General features: G+C 39.6%; 1 protein-coding gene across 2 annotated transcripts; it reads right to left on the bottom strand.

Moving 5' to 3' along the window:
- Window positions 1-5,057: 5,057 nt before the first annotated feature.
- Window positions 5,058-17,242, bottom strand: odr4 (odr-4 GPCR localization factor homolog). Of its 2 annotated transcripts, none has more exons than XM_054767740.1 (14): window positions 17,175-17,242; window positions 16,687-16,790; window positions 15,753-15,869; window positions 15,541-15,633; window positions 13,537-13,643; window positions 13,423-13,459; window positions 11,841-11,984; window positions 11,680-11,775; window positions 8,025-8,072; window positions 7,796-7,915; window positions 7,597-7,711; window positions 6,217-6,411; window positions 5,364-5,432; window positions 5,058-5,188 (listed from the first exon to the last, which is right to left on the bottom strand). In XM_054767740.1, the coding sequence occupies exons 2-14, from the start codon at window positions 16,783-16,785 to the stop codon at window positions 5,118-5,120; spliced, it is 1,311 nt and encodes a 436-aa protein (XP_054623715.1). In that variant the 5' UTR covers window positions 16,786-16,790; window positions 17,175-17,242; the 3' UTR covers window positions 5,058-5,117. The 2 variants fall into 2 exon arrangements, with proteins under 2 accessions (XP_054623715.1, XP_054623717.1); XM_054767742.1 differs by having other exon boundaries at window positions 17,061-17,200.
- Window positions 17,243-17,408: the final 166 nt, after the last annotated feature.

Genomic DNA, 17,408 nt, shown 5'->3' on the forward strand with positions numbered 1-17,408 from the left:
AAAAAAAAGTCACATTCTAAATCCCACCACAAATATGAGTCCTACCCCTAAAACGCTTTGCGCACTAATTTTTTCTAATTTGATCTTTTATTGGATTAGGGAGCTGACTCACAGAGGTTTGTTACAAAAGCCAAACAATATTGTTGGTCATGCTGTGTAATAAAAAAGTAAATTCAGCAATACTTTGGTTGCATTATTGTTAATACTTTGAAGAGTTATTTTCATAACCATACAGTATATTCAGTTCCACAAATGCATGTTTGTAACAAAAGGTCATTATAATCAAATTACCGGATCGGATCGGCGAGACTATTACAAAATCGGATCGCATCGGAAGCCAAAAAATGTAGATCAGGACCTCCCTAATCTTAATCATTCATGCGCTAACATGTTACTGCTTTACTTCTATGTACAGTAGATCGTCGCCTTTTGGGGGGCGGGGAGGTGTCGTGATCACCAGTCACTTATTAGCTTTCATTTCGTCTGTTATCCGGGAAAAAAACTGAAATGATGGAACTTGGTGAGAAGTTTGCTATCAAACTTTTGCTTTCAGCTAAAAACCTGAAACCTGATTTAGGAGAAAAAAAGGATTAATTTTGGCCAAAAGAAACCCTGAAACATTTGCTTCATATGCATGTTTCCACTAATGATCAGTCGTATTCAACCAAATTGGCGAGGGATGATATATGTATGTATATATACAGTATAGACATATAAATATAAATATTTATACACTAAGTCCCCAACTAACGAACACAATTGGTTCCAGACGACCGTTCTTAAGTCGAATTGTTCTTAAGTAGGAGAAAAGGTAATATTACCAATGATATAGGTACTACATGTACGTGTATACATATACAGTATATGTGTATGTATGTAAATATGAGTTTGGATGCAGTATAATATTAAACGAGGATAATTAATGGAAAAAAAAACAATAATAAAAATGATATAATAATACGTAATGATAAATGTTATTTACCTTTGAAGAGGAGTGGTTGAGCATATGTAGTTGTGGTGGAGGAGGAGGAGTTATTGAAAAAAAGGACAAATGGTCGTCGTCGTTAGACTCTTCTAAAAGAGGTAGGGTTCTGTGGGTGGTGTACAATTAAGCAGGCCTATTAACTCTTCATAAACTTTAATCACACGCTCTGCCTGGGTTGTATCATAAAACTCTTAGCCTTCCTCACTCCTCTTCCTCTCTTCCTGTATCTGTTGGTCCCATTAGCAGTGTCACAGTGCCCTCTGCTGGTCAAGCATGTACTAGTATAAATACGGGTTTGCCGGTCAAGCATATAGCAGTATAAATATGGACTTATAAGGCAAAACACATGAAAAAATAGATCAGTCGGCTTGTGTTCGTATCTCTGAATGTTCGCACGTCGGATGTTCGTTAGTAGGGGACTTAGTGTATACACATTTACATAAAAAATATATACTGTATACACAAATTTCTATTTATAAATATATTTATTTAAAGCACTTCATTTTTATTATTTAGCACAAAAAATATATTTTTAAACAATTCCCCTATTACTCGTAAAGATGCGCGTCGGTAGGGGTGAAGCAAACAGGGTCCGCAGGCCCTTCCAACTTGGCGTCCCTTACTTTTCAGGGAGTTGGCAACCCAAGAGAGAAAGTCTAGCAACACCGGCTACCGCTACAACCGCGCTTACGTCGTCGTGCGGCCGCCTCCACCTCACTCTGAAGCGGCTGGCAGTAGCACGCGACCCTGCTGCTCTCCAGGCTGCTTGGGCGTTCCGGCTAGCAGTCGCCAGAGAAGGCGTTTCTCCGAGCCGCGTCAACATAATCCACAATGCTTGCCTGTTGTAATTACAGTAACGACTTACTATCATATATTAAATTGTCCTCACCTTGCTGCAAGTTTTGAGGAGTTTTAAGAAAGTTTACTGTAGAAGCTAATCCTGCTCAAGGCACAGACATAGGGCGCCGCTCAGTGTTACCATACGGGAACTGACAAGTAATATCATTTGCCGTATCTCATATGATAATCATATTGGAAATGACGGGATGTACCAAGGAACAGATGAACCGATGCGGCATCCACTTCCGTATTATGCCCTGCGCGTGTTTGGCCGCCATGATGGGGAGCAGAATCCAGAAACATGGCATTGAAAACATGTCCTCGGCACACTGCTCAGCCATAGACGGCCCAAAAGACCCGATTTGTCATTTACCAAGTTCCCCAAAAACAAAGACAGGTATGTGTGATAAAAATGTTGTAGATTTATAACATTAGTTCTTGTAAATAAACAGGACATTGGACAAGACTAAAAGTGTATATTGTATGGGACTCCCACACAATACATCTTTGAGATAATTTGTTTTTGTGGGAGATCAGTTGAATGAATGATAAATCAGTGATGAGGATGATTTAGATTATAGTCTATCAAATGTACTAGCAATGCCATTACTGAAATAAATGTTAAATATCCATATTAGTACTTTTACATCAAATTTCTGTTGTTCCTTATGGTTATTATTATGATGTATTATTACATATTCTTATTATGTATGTTGATTGTTAAGTGTTGGTAACACTGAAAGGAAAAAAGTAAATTAAAGAAGGAAAAAGTCTACTACCACGTTTTATTAACATGTACATGTAGATCATATTTCTGCAGTATAAGTGTCAAATAATTAAAATTTTTAATCAGATTAATCAGGAGTTTCACATGAATTAATCAATTTGAAATGTTGTCTGAATATGCCCATTTTTAATGTATTTTATGAAAGAAAGATAAATGTATTATATATATTTGCATGTGTTAACAGCTCCAAATGAACTGAAGATTTCAATCAAGCTAAAAGATACCACACGTTTTAAAAAATCTATTTACCTAACACTAGTTTCTTTAATACTAGCAGAACATTTGAGTCACACTTTAACCGTGTTATTGTGAGCTATGAGGGGATGCGTTCAAACACACGTCACTTAAGTTGAGTTCACATTTTGAGTGTATTTTCTGTGATTTCCGAGCAAACTTAAATGCAGGAAATTGTACTTCCGCATTTAGGGTTACAAATTGAGTGATAAGAATATCCACTTATTGTTTTTCTTTGTCTTTCTGTTTATTTAGACGCATATAAAGACGTTCTTGTGATGTTGGCAGTGTCCCTGAATGCATCTCCCGGCCGTGTAGTGACAATGAGGGAGTGTTGTTCCGACAAGTAAGGGACAAAAGTCATGTTTGTGAGTTGGAAATATGTATGTTGTTGGAATTGCATCCTGTGCTTTCCATGCACTTTGCTGCACCTCCTACATTGTCTTGCTGTCATTCCTCCTGTTTGTATGTACTTTGTTCTTTTGCTGCTCCATGTGAGTAGACAATCATTTATTAAATGACAATCATTTATTAAATGATTGTCAACTCACACACACAACTGCACTGTGGGATGTTACACAAAGTTTTGTTTTTACATATACATACAGTATATATAGATATAAATATACATCTATATATACCTGTATGTATATACACCCTATAAACTCTTAAGACCAGTCGAAAAATTGCTAGAATTTGCATTTTGCACATTTGGATCTTAATGAGGTTTTAAGTAGAGCTACAATATGCAAAAGCACGAAGGGGGAGTGAGACAAAAAACATTTGGAACTTGTAATGTAAACAAAAAGAAAAAAACTGAACTAGGTTATCACCTGATCAAAAAGGCTATAAAAGCCTAAATCTGCTCAAAATTTTCATTTTCTGTCAGGCTGTCATGCCCTCCTGATGGCTAAAGCTAAGAAGCTTTCTCTTTTTGAACGTGGTCGGATTGTCGAGCTGCAAGGCGTCTCGCAGCGTGCCATTGCTGCTGAGGTTGGGCGCAGTAAGACAGTCATTCCAAATTTTTTGAAAGCTCCTGAGCATTATGGAACAAAAAAGTCAAGTGGTAGACCCATAAAAAAAAAATCACACCTGCGCTGAGCCGGAGGATCCGATTGACTGTCCATCAAGACACAGGGCGGTCTTCCACTCAAATTAAGGCCCTTACTGGTGCCGACTGCAGCGCAATAACCATCAGACGGCATCTGTGGGAAAAGGGTTTAAAAAACAAATTTAAAGACCTCGCCTCCTTCAACACCACAAAACTGCCCGTTTAGACTTTGCCAGGGAGCATCAAACATGGGACATTGAAAGGTGGAAAAAAGTTTTATTCTCTGATGAGAAAAAATGTAACCTTGACGGTCCAGATGGCTTCCAACGTTACTGGCATGACAAGGAGATCCCACCTGAGATGCTTTCTACCCGGCACGGTGGAGGATGTCCATCATGATCTAGGGTGTTTTTTCATTCAGTGGAACACTGGAATTTGAGGTGGTGCAGGGTCGTCAAACGGCGGACTGCTTATGTGCAGATGTTGCAGTGGGCATTCCTCATGACTGAGGGCCCTCGTCTGTGTGGTAACAGCTGGGTTTTTCAACAGGACAACGCTGCAGTTCACAATGCTCGCTTGACAAAGGACTTCTTCAGGGAGAATAACATCACTCTTTTGGACCATCCTGCATGTTCCCCTCATTTAAATCCCATAGAGAACACTTGGGGATGGATGGCAAGGGAAGTTTATAAAAATGGCCATCAGTTCCAGACAGTTAATGCCCTTTGTGAAGCCATCTTCACCACTTGAAGCAATGTTCCCACTAGCCTCCTGGAAACACTCGCATCAAGCATGCCCAAAGTGGTTAACAAGAACGGTGGAGCTACTCATTACTGAGTCCTACTGACAACATTTTTTGTTCTGGTTTGTAGAGTTTTTTGTTGTTTTTTGAGCGATGGTCTTAAACTTTTGATCAGCTGATAACCAGCCGATTTCAGTTTAATTGTTGTTTTCAATAAATTACTTTTTCAAAGTGCTTTTTGTCTCGCTTCCCCTTCTTTCTTTTGCATATTGTAGCTCTACTTAAAACCTCATTAGGATCCAAATGTGCAAAATGCAAATTCGAGCAATTTTTCAACTGGTCTTAAGATTTTGATCAGGAGTGTATACACATATACTGTATATGTATACATATATATGTGTATGACACCTATAAAAATATCTGACACATGGCTCGCTTCCCCTCAACCATATACATTTTATTTTGGTATGCATGTGTGTCAAATGTCATTGAGAGAGAGAATTGAGGCAGCCGCAGCGAGTAGGGCAACGACTGTAGCCATGGCAACACCTGAACAACACAGAAGAGCAGAATCAGAATACAAATGTTCCACCAGGAGTCACTATAAAGCTGAGCATGTTGTGAGATTTGGCTAATATCGTGATCAAATGAGACAATATATAAATCCAATTTATTACTGTGGCACCTAACAAGAAATACAGCAAACAAAAGCACTGTGTTTTACCTATGTAGCGGTTTCTGATAGGCGCTTGTACTTCAACATTTTCAACAGGGGCCTCTGGAAATAAGCAATCTAAAAAAAAAACATGATCATTAAAACATAATGATCAATATCGTAACCACTTTGAAAAACTTTAAAGACACGTACAATTCTAAAATACAGTGGAACCTGAAAATTCACGTGTGCTGGGGAGGTGTAAAAACTGGAATCAGCCTTAGATTTGCTCAAAGATATGCCTCTAAAGTTGCACAGGAGGAGACAAAACCATTATTGTCTAAATGGCTGGCAGTACACCTGACAGTAAGGGCGTCAGAAGATCTCACCAGAATAAAACATGACAAGATTTCTCATTTGTTGGCACTAGGCCTGAGACGATAATAAATAAATAAATAAATGAATGAAAGAATGAATCACAATCAATGAAAATGAAGTGCATAATCAATATACTGCCAGGTGCATGCGCGTCTGTTTTCCTCGTCTCTCACCTCCAAACGCACAGAAAAAGGGTTCACTCTGTGCATTGCTTTCAGCACCTTAGTACGTTTGTTCCATAGAACAACGGCACGAACGGAAAGAGCCCTTGTGTCACTCTTACAGTCTGAGTGCAAAAGAGTGTAACGTAGTAAAAATTAAATGAGTAGATTGGAGTATATTGTCATAGTATTTTTTTCATTGTACTTTTCTTAAAAGTAATGCCAAACTCTTGTCTCGTTCTTGTAGACCCAATCTCATGTATCATCTTGAGTTGGGTGTCTCGTGACACCCCTACCTCACAGCGAATGCTTGACCATTTAGGTTCCACTGTATTATTCATAACATAACATTGAAAAATAAGCCCAAAAAAACAATTTCCCACCTGCTGGTTTAAGGATTTCAGCAGCAATCTCCAACTTAGTATCCAAGTCTTTATCTGCTGTGTCAATGTCCAGCATTTCTTTCAACCTGTCAATCACCTCAGTTGGGTCCTCGTCGTTGAACTGGTAGTCACACACAAACAAAGGCCCGCTCGCTTTTACAGGCGCAAAGACACGGTGAGGGAGGCAGAATTGCTCTGAAAGACATTTGAATAGATCATTCATTTGAGAATACGAAGGCTTGGATGTTTATTTCCTAGAGAGAGAAGAGACTCATTGCAAGTTATCACAAACTCTTGATTGCAGTTGTTGCTGCTAAGGGTGGGCCAAACAGTTATTACGTTTAGGGGGCAATTGCTTTTTTTCCTCCCTTAATAATAAAAACGTTCATTTAAAAACTGCATTTTATGTTCAGCCGTGTCGTCCCTGACTAATATTTGCATTTCCTTGATGATCTGAAACATTCAAATGTGACAAACATGCAAAAAAATAAGGCATCTGGAAGGGGGCAAACGTTTTCACACCACTGTATATTTAGTAGGGCTGTCAAAATGGCGTGTAAATGGCAGTAACTATTTTATTAACTAAGTTAATTTTTTTAGTGTAACTAACGCATACACATCATGGTAAGCCACATCTCTCTGCACAGTGTCGTGTCCCCACAGAGCCACACAGTTTGCTGCTCCTTCATAACTTTATTCTGACCTGAACACATCAACAGCAGTGCAATTCCAACAGCTTATAGGTACGTTATAGGTATGTCCAACTCACTCACACCTCTCTCGTCAGCTCGTTCTTTGAACCACACTTCCTCATTGTCCCGAGACCACAGCGAGTTGCATTCACTGACACTCCCAACATCACAACATCTTTATTATGTATGTATGTATGGTCTAAATAAGCAGAAAGACACAGAAAAACAACAAGTGGATATTCTTATCACTCCTTAACATAGATCTTACTGCGGAAGTACAATTTACTGCATGTAAGTATGCGCGGAAATCCCCCCAAATACACTTAAAACATGTGAATTAAACTTAAGTTACGCGGTGTCTTTGAACGCAACCCTTCATTCCTCATATTAAGTAGAGATGTAAATCTCTGTAGACCGTTCCATACGCATCTAGATACACGGGTTAAGATACCATACAAAAACCATACATTTTAGAAACAGAACGATTTCATACGATTTGATAACGTGTACAAACGATTCAATTAGATACGATTCAGCGGTTACATTTGCTGATTTGTGGGTGGTCTGCGGGGGGTTGCAGCCCCTGTGCATTTTACTTGACCATCAGCAAGCCTGTAAAAAGGGATCCGGCAGTCATGTGACTACGGTTGGTAAAGCATGAGTTGAGTACATCATGCCGGAGACGTACCTGTCCCTTGTTTGTCTCTGCTGAGTCCCTTGATGTCTTCTTCTGAGCTCAGCAGCTCTTCAAGCAACATGTGAACTCTGGTGACCATCGAAGAGAGCACGTCTCTCTTAAGCAGCTGAATGAATATATTGAACGTTTCATGACAAAATGATTTTTCCTCACAAAAATGTCTACTGCCCTAGAAAAAAAAAAAAGTTACCTTCTCCGCCAGTTTGGCCTTGGGTTTGTTGCTGTGCAGGTAAGCTCGGCTGTGGATGGTCCCTCTGACTGACAAGCTGCCTCCGCACGGCCGGACCATATTTGTTAACCTGTGCTCTTCCTGTCGTGCAGAAAGATCACGTCTCCATTCAGACAATAATCCTGAATCTTTGTATCTTTCCTTCTAACCCCTACAGTATAGAGATGTATTAAATGCGTTTGTGTATTACCGGTGTGATGAGCAGCTTAGCGGCAAACGTCTGTCTCATGTTCCTCTTCTGCAAAATTCACAACAAGATGTCAGTTAGCAGCTACAGTACTTGACTTTAGCTATTAGGGCTATCTAATGTATGTAATGGCACTGTTGGCTTGCCTTTAATTATCATTGTCATGGAGTAGACACATTACTACCCCACTTACACCTTTTTTCATGGAATGAATGTGAAACTGTTAGAAAAATGTGTTCATAGAAAATGTAATGTGCTTTATTAGTTGTGTTCTGTTATATGAGGCTCTCTGATGTGCTAACATGTGATGTTCGATACTGCTATGTTTTAGGGGTGTCGCGAGATGAAAAGATGGAGGTACGCTATTTAAGTGTGGAAGTGACAGGGCACGGATGTCGCCGTGCGCCATAATGCCGTGCAATGCACGTCTGAAAGCCGTAAAAAAAAAACCCTCCGCAATGCAACCCAGCCCCCAACCAACATCGCCAAGCAGGTAGAGCTTGGACACACACCCCTTCCTGGCAAAACATGCATGGGTGTCCAAAGTGTGGCGCAGGGGCCATCTGTGGAATGTGGCTCATTGCAGAAATAAACAAAACCCCAGCAAAAGGGGACAAATACAGCAAAAAGTCATAACATAACTAGAAAAAGCTAAAATTATTTTATTATAAATTTGTTTAAAATTATAAATATGAAAGGACAGCTGGACAGTCCTGACGTAAATAGACAAAGACAAGTAGATAAGACAAAAACAGTAAGCTGTATTATTACAGTATTATTATTATAATATATTATCATAACAGTGGTTTATTCGGTCTCAAAAAATGTTGACGATAAGCATCAATTTATGGGACAATAAACATTTCAAAACACACCTGCATTGTTTTTGACTCAGTTCAATTAGTTTGTCCAGACAAATTTTTTTTATTGTACTTTTCTTAAAATTCATGTTAAAATGTCATCTTGTCTTATTCCCGTGGATCCTACTTCATGCAATGTCTCATCTCGTGAATTGGCCGTCTTGTGACACCCCTAGTACTGTGTGTTTTAATAGAGTCCTTAGCGTAGACGTCCTCCATATGCTCTACTCCTAATTCCAAAAGCCTTGGGGGTCTGGGCATGTGAGATATAGCTTTAGCTTTTCATTTTAGATCACCCTTCCCCTTGCATAGGCACCTCCTATATAGTAACATCACTCTCTGTGGAAGATATTTCTCTCTCAAAGCTGTCTGTGTAGTCATTTGTCTCCTTGCATACAAATTTGACCTCTCATTATTCTTAAAAAAACCTTTCTAGTCTCTTAACTAGTTTGAAGCCAGCAGCAAATCTTTCCTTGACAGACTCTCTGAACAGTGCAGTATGGGGCGGCAGGAACTCAGTCCGTCAAGGCTGGGCTTGGTTCCAATCATGCTTCAGACTAAAAGAACTTGCAGCTCCAGTAGTTGGTGGAGAGATGCGAGTCTGCTTCCAGACTAATGTATTACTGAGCAAGGGACCTAACATGTGGTCTGGTTCTGTGGTCTAGTGTAATGTATGCAATAAACAGTAAGTGGATATTCTTCACTCTTTGTAACGCTTACTACATAAGTACAATGCGCTTAATTTAGGTATCCTCGGAAATCCCAAACAATACACTCAAGATATGTGAACTTAATTGAAGTTACGTGGTGTCTTTGAACACAACCCCTCTTTGCTCATAATAACTCGGGACGGAAATTCTATTTGTGGTAGATTATTCCATACGCATCTACCTGTAGTTACACGGGTTAACATACCATTCAAATGCCATTTCTTTTAAAAACAGAACGATCCGATACGATTCAATGGTTGCATTTGTTGATGTTGACATGAATCTTACATTCTAAAATAAAGAAGCCAATTGTATAAAAGTATCATTCTTGCAGTATTTCCAAACGTGTAAAAGAGCACATCACATCCAGCCACCGGGCCGTGGGAACACTTAAAAAAAAATGAAATAACTTGTAAATAACTACATCAGATTTTATGCAAATGGATATCAACTGTGAAAAATTGGGCCATTTTATTAAAAAAATAATATACAGTACACTTACAAAATCCCCCAGTTTTTATGTTGAAGTTGTTTGTTGCGAGTGGTGACTTTGTTCGAAGGTCCTTGAACGCACCATGTAACTTTGTCCCACGCTGCACACTGAGACTACTATACTGTATTTTTACCCTTTTTCTTTCACCTCATATATCAATGTTAGCATTGGGAGAGTGCCTTGTATTTTTTTTTTTTACTTCCGTTTGCTGTACGGCATTTCCTGCAGGGGCTATTGTCTCATCAGTGTAACACTACACACACCTAGTGACCAGTGTGGAATACTACATATCACAACATGTCTTTTACTTTGTCTTCTGAATGACTTATATTTTATATTTTAGTTTATTTAGACATTCTTATGACGGAAAATGCTTCATTTAGGCAAAAAAAAAAAACGACGTGCAATTTGCTTAAATATGCATATTTTTGACTAATAATAGGCCACATTCAACCACAACATAGCGGTGATGGTACAGTATTAATAGAATTTGGAAAAATTCAAAAGGTCATCAAACCGAACACCCCCTCACTCACAGCGCAATGAAGCATAACAAAAGTAATACATGTGGAACACACAATATAACTGCACCACATGGACCTTGCGGGTATCCAAATACAGTTATTTAGGATGTTTCGCCATTCGTGGGTGGTCTGAGAATGCAATAGAGAGAATCTACTGTACGATTTTTACTCAAGAACATGTTAAAAAAAACTGTTGGAATCATACACAAAAAAACATTTGTACTGTAACACAAATCACTGACAAAATGAACTCATTCAATACCAAAGATGTAGTGATTTGTTTTTATAAACCTGAACGCCCAATCCCAACAATGTATTCATATGTCTTTTACGTATAAATTCAGAGGAGATGACACGACTCCCCACTGACTTCAGAGCAATTTTAAGCCATGAAAACGGCCACAAGGTGTCAGAAGTGCATTTGATAAGCGCTCGGCAGGGATCATGTGGACGGAAGAATGGAGGAGGAAGTTGGAGAGCATGGAGGAGTGTAGCGTGCAGAAGGTTACGCATTGTAGGGAAATTTAAACGCATGCACACGCACACACAAGCGTGCACGCACTCACAAACATGCGTGCACGCACGCACACACACATGCTTCAGTTCCAAGTGTGAAAACTGTAAATAGTTCATGGTGTTATATTTGTAAATAAATTCTTATTTTGATGTAAAACAACCCCTTTTTGTGTAGTTTATGTTGGTATAGTTGTTTTGATATTTGAGTGGTCACAAAAGCAAAGCATTTTTGTGTCAAAGTGAAGTCATGCTTTCACAAAAAGCTGTTTTTGTCCCTTTTCTAGTCAGGAACTGAAATTTTCCTGAAACTTACCTATGTTCTAGCGCTGATTTTCTAAAGAACAGAAAAAGGTAGAAAAAACTTTTTTTTCCTTCTTTCTTTTGGTAAGTTCCATGTTTATATAGCCATAGAACACAATATTGTTTGTGGCTTGAAGGATCAGTCAAAATCATCTAAAATGTCCCGTATGAAGGGGTTGTCTTTTGAAAATGGACTGGGATTGAATCAGTTCATCGTGAGATGAATCCCACATATTTAGTCAGTGTTGGTACAACCTGTCCTGCTGCGAGCTCCGCATCCTCTGGCAGCTGCGTGCCGTCAATCAGACAGACTGCATTCTCTATCTGGTGCGCCCACACTTTCAGTGCCTCCTGAAACAAGGAAGCCCTTCAGAATAGATACATGCATAGAAGTTCTTTGCGACAAAACACAGTACCTTAAGACACTTATCCATGCTCTCTGAACAGATGCTTCTGTCTGGAAGCGGAACCAATAAGTCCACATTTACAGAACAAGTCACCATGGACCAGAAGGAACATATGCCTGGCTGGTATTTCCAATCAGCGGGTTTGGCCATACTCTGGAAAATAATTCACAAAAAGCCAAATAGATGTTACAGGGTATATGTGCTGGTAGGCGTGATGGCCATGTAACATCTCTGACAACCTTGCTGCTGGTATCCCAACAGAGGGCCACAAATCATTGGACACAAGGTCCCCGGTCTACGTACGGGTTCCGTTCCCACGATGGTATTGTGAGTCGACTTTTAGTGTATGTCAGAACTAGTAACTAAATTGACACCTAAGTCACTCGCTCTGTACACAGAACACATGTAGGGCAGAAAATACAGTAATAAAAAGATTAAATACAAGAATTAACAGAAAAAGAGAGAACAACACTGTAGTTTTATCCCCGTGGTTGTCTTGCACGCTGGAAGGGGCGTTGCAAGGGAGAGAGAGAGAGAGGTTTATTAGGAAGTCAGGCGTGGATTTAGAGGGCCCGTTTTGAGGCACCCACGATTTTTTTTGCCACAATAAAAGCTAATAAAATGATAAACCATCCTGGATTCCAGTCACTCAATCCCAGTGAAGGTACATGTTCTGAATTATGGGCGCGTGGTGGACGCATATGCCAGAATGCAACCGAGACACATGCTATTCGTGAACCCACTGTCAGGCTGATAATTTACATTGGACATTGAACGTGTGCTGTACATGGCTATTCAGGTGGAGGTGCAAAATAAAGGTTCCTGCATCATGAATATAAGGAAAACTGTTGTCTATTCTCAATGAAAATTAACCAAAAAAGCGATCCCCAGTGACATAAAATTATACTCAAATCCTCGGACTTTACAGCTGCTTCAAATTGGAAAATATTTCAGGAAATTGAGCTAATTTGGATTTCTCCTAGTATCGGTAATTTTATAAATAGAATGTTTTGGATGAAACGATATATTCCAAGGATAAAAATAACACCAAACTCTTGAAATTAAGGACATAAAATTGGCCTCAGATATCACGAGATTGCAGGAAAATTTTTCTGGGGGAGGCCCACCTGGACCCCCCGCTCCATTTCCATTTCCACACCCTCCCTTTTCAGAAAAGCTAGAGCCGCCCCTGGAAGTCTCAATAATGAGATCACTACGCTGGGTCATTTCATAGTAGTAGTCCTTTCACATGTTCAAAGATGCCATCTGCATCCTGGATGGTGGTTTGAGTGGCTTGGACTGGAGATGCAGCCACGTTTGTCCACTTTCTCAGCATTTTACAATGTCACTTCACATTTCACTTTTACTTTCCTTTTCTTCGACGCACTGCCATCAGCAGAATCCGCCTCACGCTTGGGAGACATAACGAAGGGAAAAAAGCTACAAAAGAGCAAAAGTGACGTTGTCCTTCCTCAGTGTAGCAACGCATGACTGCGTGTTCTACTGGACGAGTTCTTTTTTCCTTTTTGTACAGTATTAATGATGTGTGGGGTTGTATCATCAACACAAAACATCATAACAGGGGACTCACCTTGGGATCTTTGGTATCAAAGGTCCTGCACATAATTCTGATATGCAGGATTAAAGAAGATGAGCAACGCGTCAGTCAGTCTTTCAGCAGTGAGAAAACTGTGCTCAAGGATACTTTCTGGTTTTGGGGTTGATGTGCAGCGTGAGGCAGTCCGTGACATCATCATCGGCGGGCTTCCACACATGCTCAGAAGATATCAGACTCTGCACCGTGAACACCAGCTTCACACAAACAAACACATCCACCCAAAATATCATTCATTCATTATGATTCATTTAAAAGATCAAAACCAGCTAGTGTGTTTCTTTGTGGATTTGGGGAAAATGTCAGGATGTTTTAAGGAGTGAGACCTGCTAGAAAGCAGTTATTCAGGTTGAGTCCTAACATTTAAACTGAATTCATATTTTTCAGCAGTGTTTCCCATACATTCATTGCCACAGAGAGATCTGGCATTTGGTGTTATACTGTAGATTTGGTAACAATAGTAACATTAAGTAATATGCGGATGAGGAGTAGATTACAGGACATTGATGGTGTAGAAAGACAAAACTACCATAATTTCCAGTGTGTAAGCCGCACCCACTAAATTTAGAGAGGAAAAACACATTTGTACATAAATAAGCCACACTGGCCTGAAAGCCACATGTGCCCATGTCATAAAAAGACATATTGTGGCACGCATGTGTCCATGAGGACCAGGCAGCTCTTGATTTGGCACGAGCCAATCATGAGCTATGAGAAAATTCATGACGAGCTTGTCAACCCATCAGAAATCGCAGGAGGTCATTACTCAATATAACAGTCTGACTCACGGTGTCATCTTACAAACACTAAAATCATCACACAGCAACTTAACACTCAAAAGGTAGCTAACAAATATACAACACAAGTACCAATACAAGTGTAAAATAAAAAAAACAACTAATTTAACGTATACATATTGTTTATTTCCTAGCTGCCTTTTGAGTGTTAAGTTGCTGTGTGATGATTGTAGCATTCTTTGTACGATGACACCATGAGTCAGACTGTTATATCAAGTAACAACCTCCTGGGATTTCCAATGGATTGACAAGCTTGTCGTGAGTTCCTTTGCAGCTGGTGATTGGCTCCTGCCAAAGAAAGTGCTACCGTTTCCTCCCTGACTCGCAAGAGGCACAGTATTTAAACAATTAGTAGTAGTTCTGAAGGAAAAGAGATGTCACGAGATGAAAAGGTAGCCATAAATTAGCCGCAGGATTCAAAGTTTAAGAAAAACATAGCGACTTATACACCAGAAATGACGGTACTGAAATCATTGTGATTTTACAAAGGAGAATTGTAGATAACCAGTGGTATTAGCTTATGCAAGCCTGTGTTATTACTGTAATTTCCAGTGTATAAGCCGCTACTTTTTTCTCACACTTTCAACCCTGCAGCTTATACAGTGATGAGGCTAATTTGTGGTTGTGTGACATCCGGTGTGCTTCGGAGCAGCCATTTGTGCCTCAAGCGTGTGACATCGTGATTGTGCGGCGGTTCGGGTCCGACAGTGACAAGGACGACTTTAGTGGTTTTAGTACCGGGGAGGAGGACAAGGACAACAATGAACGACTTTTCTGGTAGGCTACTGTGTGACCAGCTGTGTTAGACACACTGTCCGGCACTCTTTGAAAAAAAGCATTTATTTAATTCAAAGTTTAAAAAATCTTTCTGTTAAACATCTTTATGTGTGCCATGTTTCAACGTGGACACCTGCAGCTTATAGACCGGTGCAGCCTACACTCACATGTACAAATATTTTTGTCTCTAAGTTTAGTGAGTGCGGCTTATATACCGGTGCGCTCTACAGTATAGTCCGGAAATTACGGTACTAATTATGTCAATAAATGTAACTACTACTACTATTACTACTGAGCTATTGACATTACAACTGACAACGGATACATTTCTCACCTTGGTAAATGTTATGTGTATTGTTGGCTTAGGTTTTGACAAGAAAAAGTCACACATGGGACATAAGAAATAAACTAAACGACTGTCAGTCATTGATTGGAGTGAGTGTTTTGTCGCTGGTTCTGAACCTGACAATAAACCAAATCCAGGCTGCGAGCCCCTAAGAAGTGTTCAAATTCACCTCACCTGCCGAAGTGAAGTTAATGTGTCCTTGGCATCTGCATCAGTGATGACAAAGACTCCTAAAACAGACAAACCCCCAGGCAACATTCTGGACACCTGAAAAAAAAAGGAGCAGTCAGTCCCTATTCCTACATACAGACCTGGCCCATATTTTAAATGTACAACTACTTTTATTTTACTTTCTAAAGACCCAGTGGGTGTGCTTTGTGTCGTACCTGTCTAGCATGCTCGTTGATCCACTCCTTGTCCAAGGTCTTTCCAACACCAACAAGGCCCTCGTGCCTTGAAGGTGTCCTGCATGCCATGACAACAAAATCCCTTTGAGGTGAGCTCTGAAATGTAAAATAATAAAGGAATGATTTGATTGCACTATGCTCTTTAAACATTACCGGCATATCCGGCTTCACATTACACAATTTGTGGGCCATTCATTTGTGTCCCCAGAAAATAAAATGTATACTGTAAATGCACAATGAAATCAGCTGTATTTTTTTTTGTTCTGCACATTGAGTAGTTTAATATGTGTATTATCAGATTTACAGATGAAAAAATTAGTGGTGCACGTTAATAAGATATCTTATGAGGGAATTATAACGTCACACAAATCAATCCAATGACATTAAAAATAGCTCAGATAACCAATCATTTTTAAAAAACGCTCCAATGATGATGCAAGATTACCCGTACTGCGAGGGTGAGCAAATCAAGCGCTCCTTTTTCCTCCTGCCTGTGACATTTAACGGCCTGTCGTAGATATGACAGGTAGTACGTAGTAGTAATGTCATGATATTCGATTAGGACAAATCAACAGGTACTGTTGGTCAAATCCTAATTTGTTCCAGTCCTTCCCACCCCCAGGTGTGCACAAACTACACTTAAATCAAAATGTAAAAAGTCGATTATCTAGTTATCTGTCATTGGTGATCGGAGATATTGTGCACCTCTAGAAAAAGAATGAAAGAAATCCAAGTTTATTTTGAGGGAGTTACAACAAGCAAATGACGCCAGCGGAATGGCTCCTGTCCTCATTATCTGCAATTTACACATTTATTAGCAAGGACTACAATGTAGTAATCTGATGTATACAGTGCATACAATTGACCATGAGCTCAACGGTCCTCCATAACAGATGTTAATACTTGAACTGACCTGTCCAATGAGCAGACCTGTGATGTTATCTGCTTGCTGATCACACAGTTTGGAGAGATATACCTCCACGGTATCGTCTACTGTGTAACCGCGGCCCATGTTGCCTGATGGTGAAAACAAAAGATACATTACACTAATACAGAGCTATTCAATGTTTTTTCATTGTGAGGCTGCAACAAAAAGGAGTGTCGAATGCAGACATGACAAAAACAAAACAAAACATAAGACTGTCAAAAGTTGACTTAGTTGGACTTGGCTGTGAATTAATAAATGTTTAAAAAACACAGTTTCCTCTGTTGAAATCTAGTTTGGCGTCATACAGAATCAGGGCTATATGTCAAACTTTAGCAAGCAGGTAAATGCGATACGCTTACGATAGACGGTCACGGGAACGTCCTTGAACAATGGCCAATCAATGTACCGTGTCGAAAATGCATACAATAAGGAGGGCACATGCAAAAATATACATTAAAAGACAAGGGACTGACTGCAAATCCTGACAGTTTGTGGTGGGTCATCAGAAGAACAAAAACTGTATTTACCACAATGCTTTGCGTTATATTTAGACTTCCGTCGCATGTCGCTGCCGTAATACCTAAGACTAAGTTTTTACTTCAAGATAAAAGTAACATAATGAGTATAAACAAAACTAGTAACTTGTTTTTAATCATAATAACGCACCACGGTGAGGTTTATATATTCAAACACTTCTTACAGGCCGT

This window comes from Dunckerocampus dactyliophorus, chromosome 2 (assembly GCF_027744805.1).
Source record: "Dunckerocampus dactyliophorus isolate RoL2022-P2 chromosome 2, RoL_Ddac_1.1, whole genome shotgun sequence".
NCBI lineage: Eukaryota > Metazoa > Chordata > Actinopteri > Syngnathiformes > Syngnathidae > Dunckerocampus > Dunckerocampus dactyliophorus.

Bases quoted from the DNA above. Each gene is read 5' to 3' on its own strand.
- odr4 (XM_054767740.1), bottom strand. From the start codon at position 16,785: ATGGGCCGCGGTTACACAGTAGACGATACCGTGGAGGTATATCTCTCC. The intron at 13,644-15,540 runs GTGAGGTGAATT...GTTTGTGTGAAG, and splicing joins CATTAACTTCACTTCGGCAG to CTGGTGTTCACGGTGCAGAG. The intron at 5,433-6,216 runs GTGGGAAATTGT...TTTTTTTTTTAG, and splicing joins TGAAATCCTTAAACCAGCAG to ATTGCTTATTTCCAGAGGCC.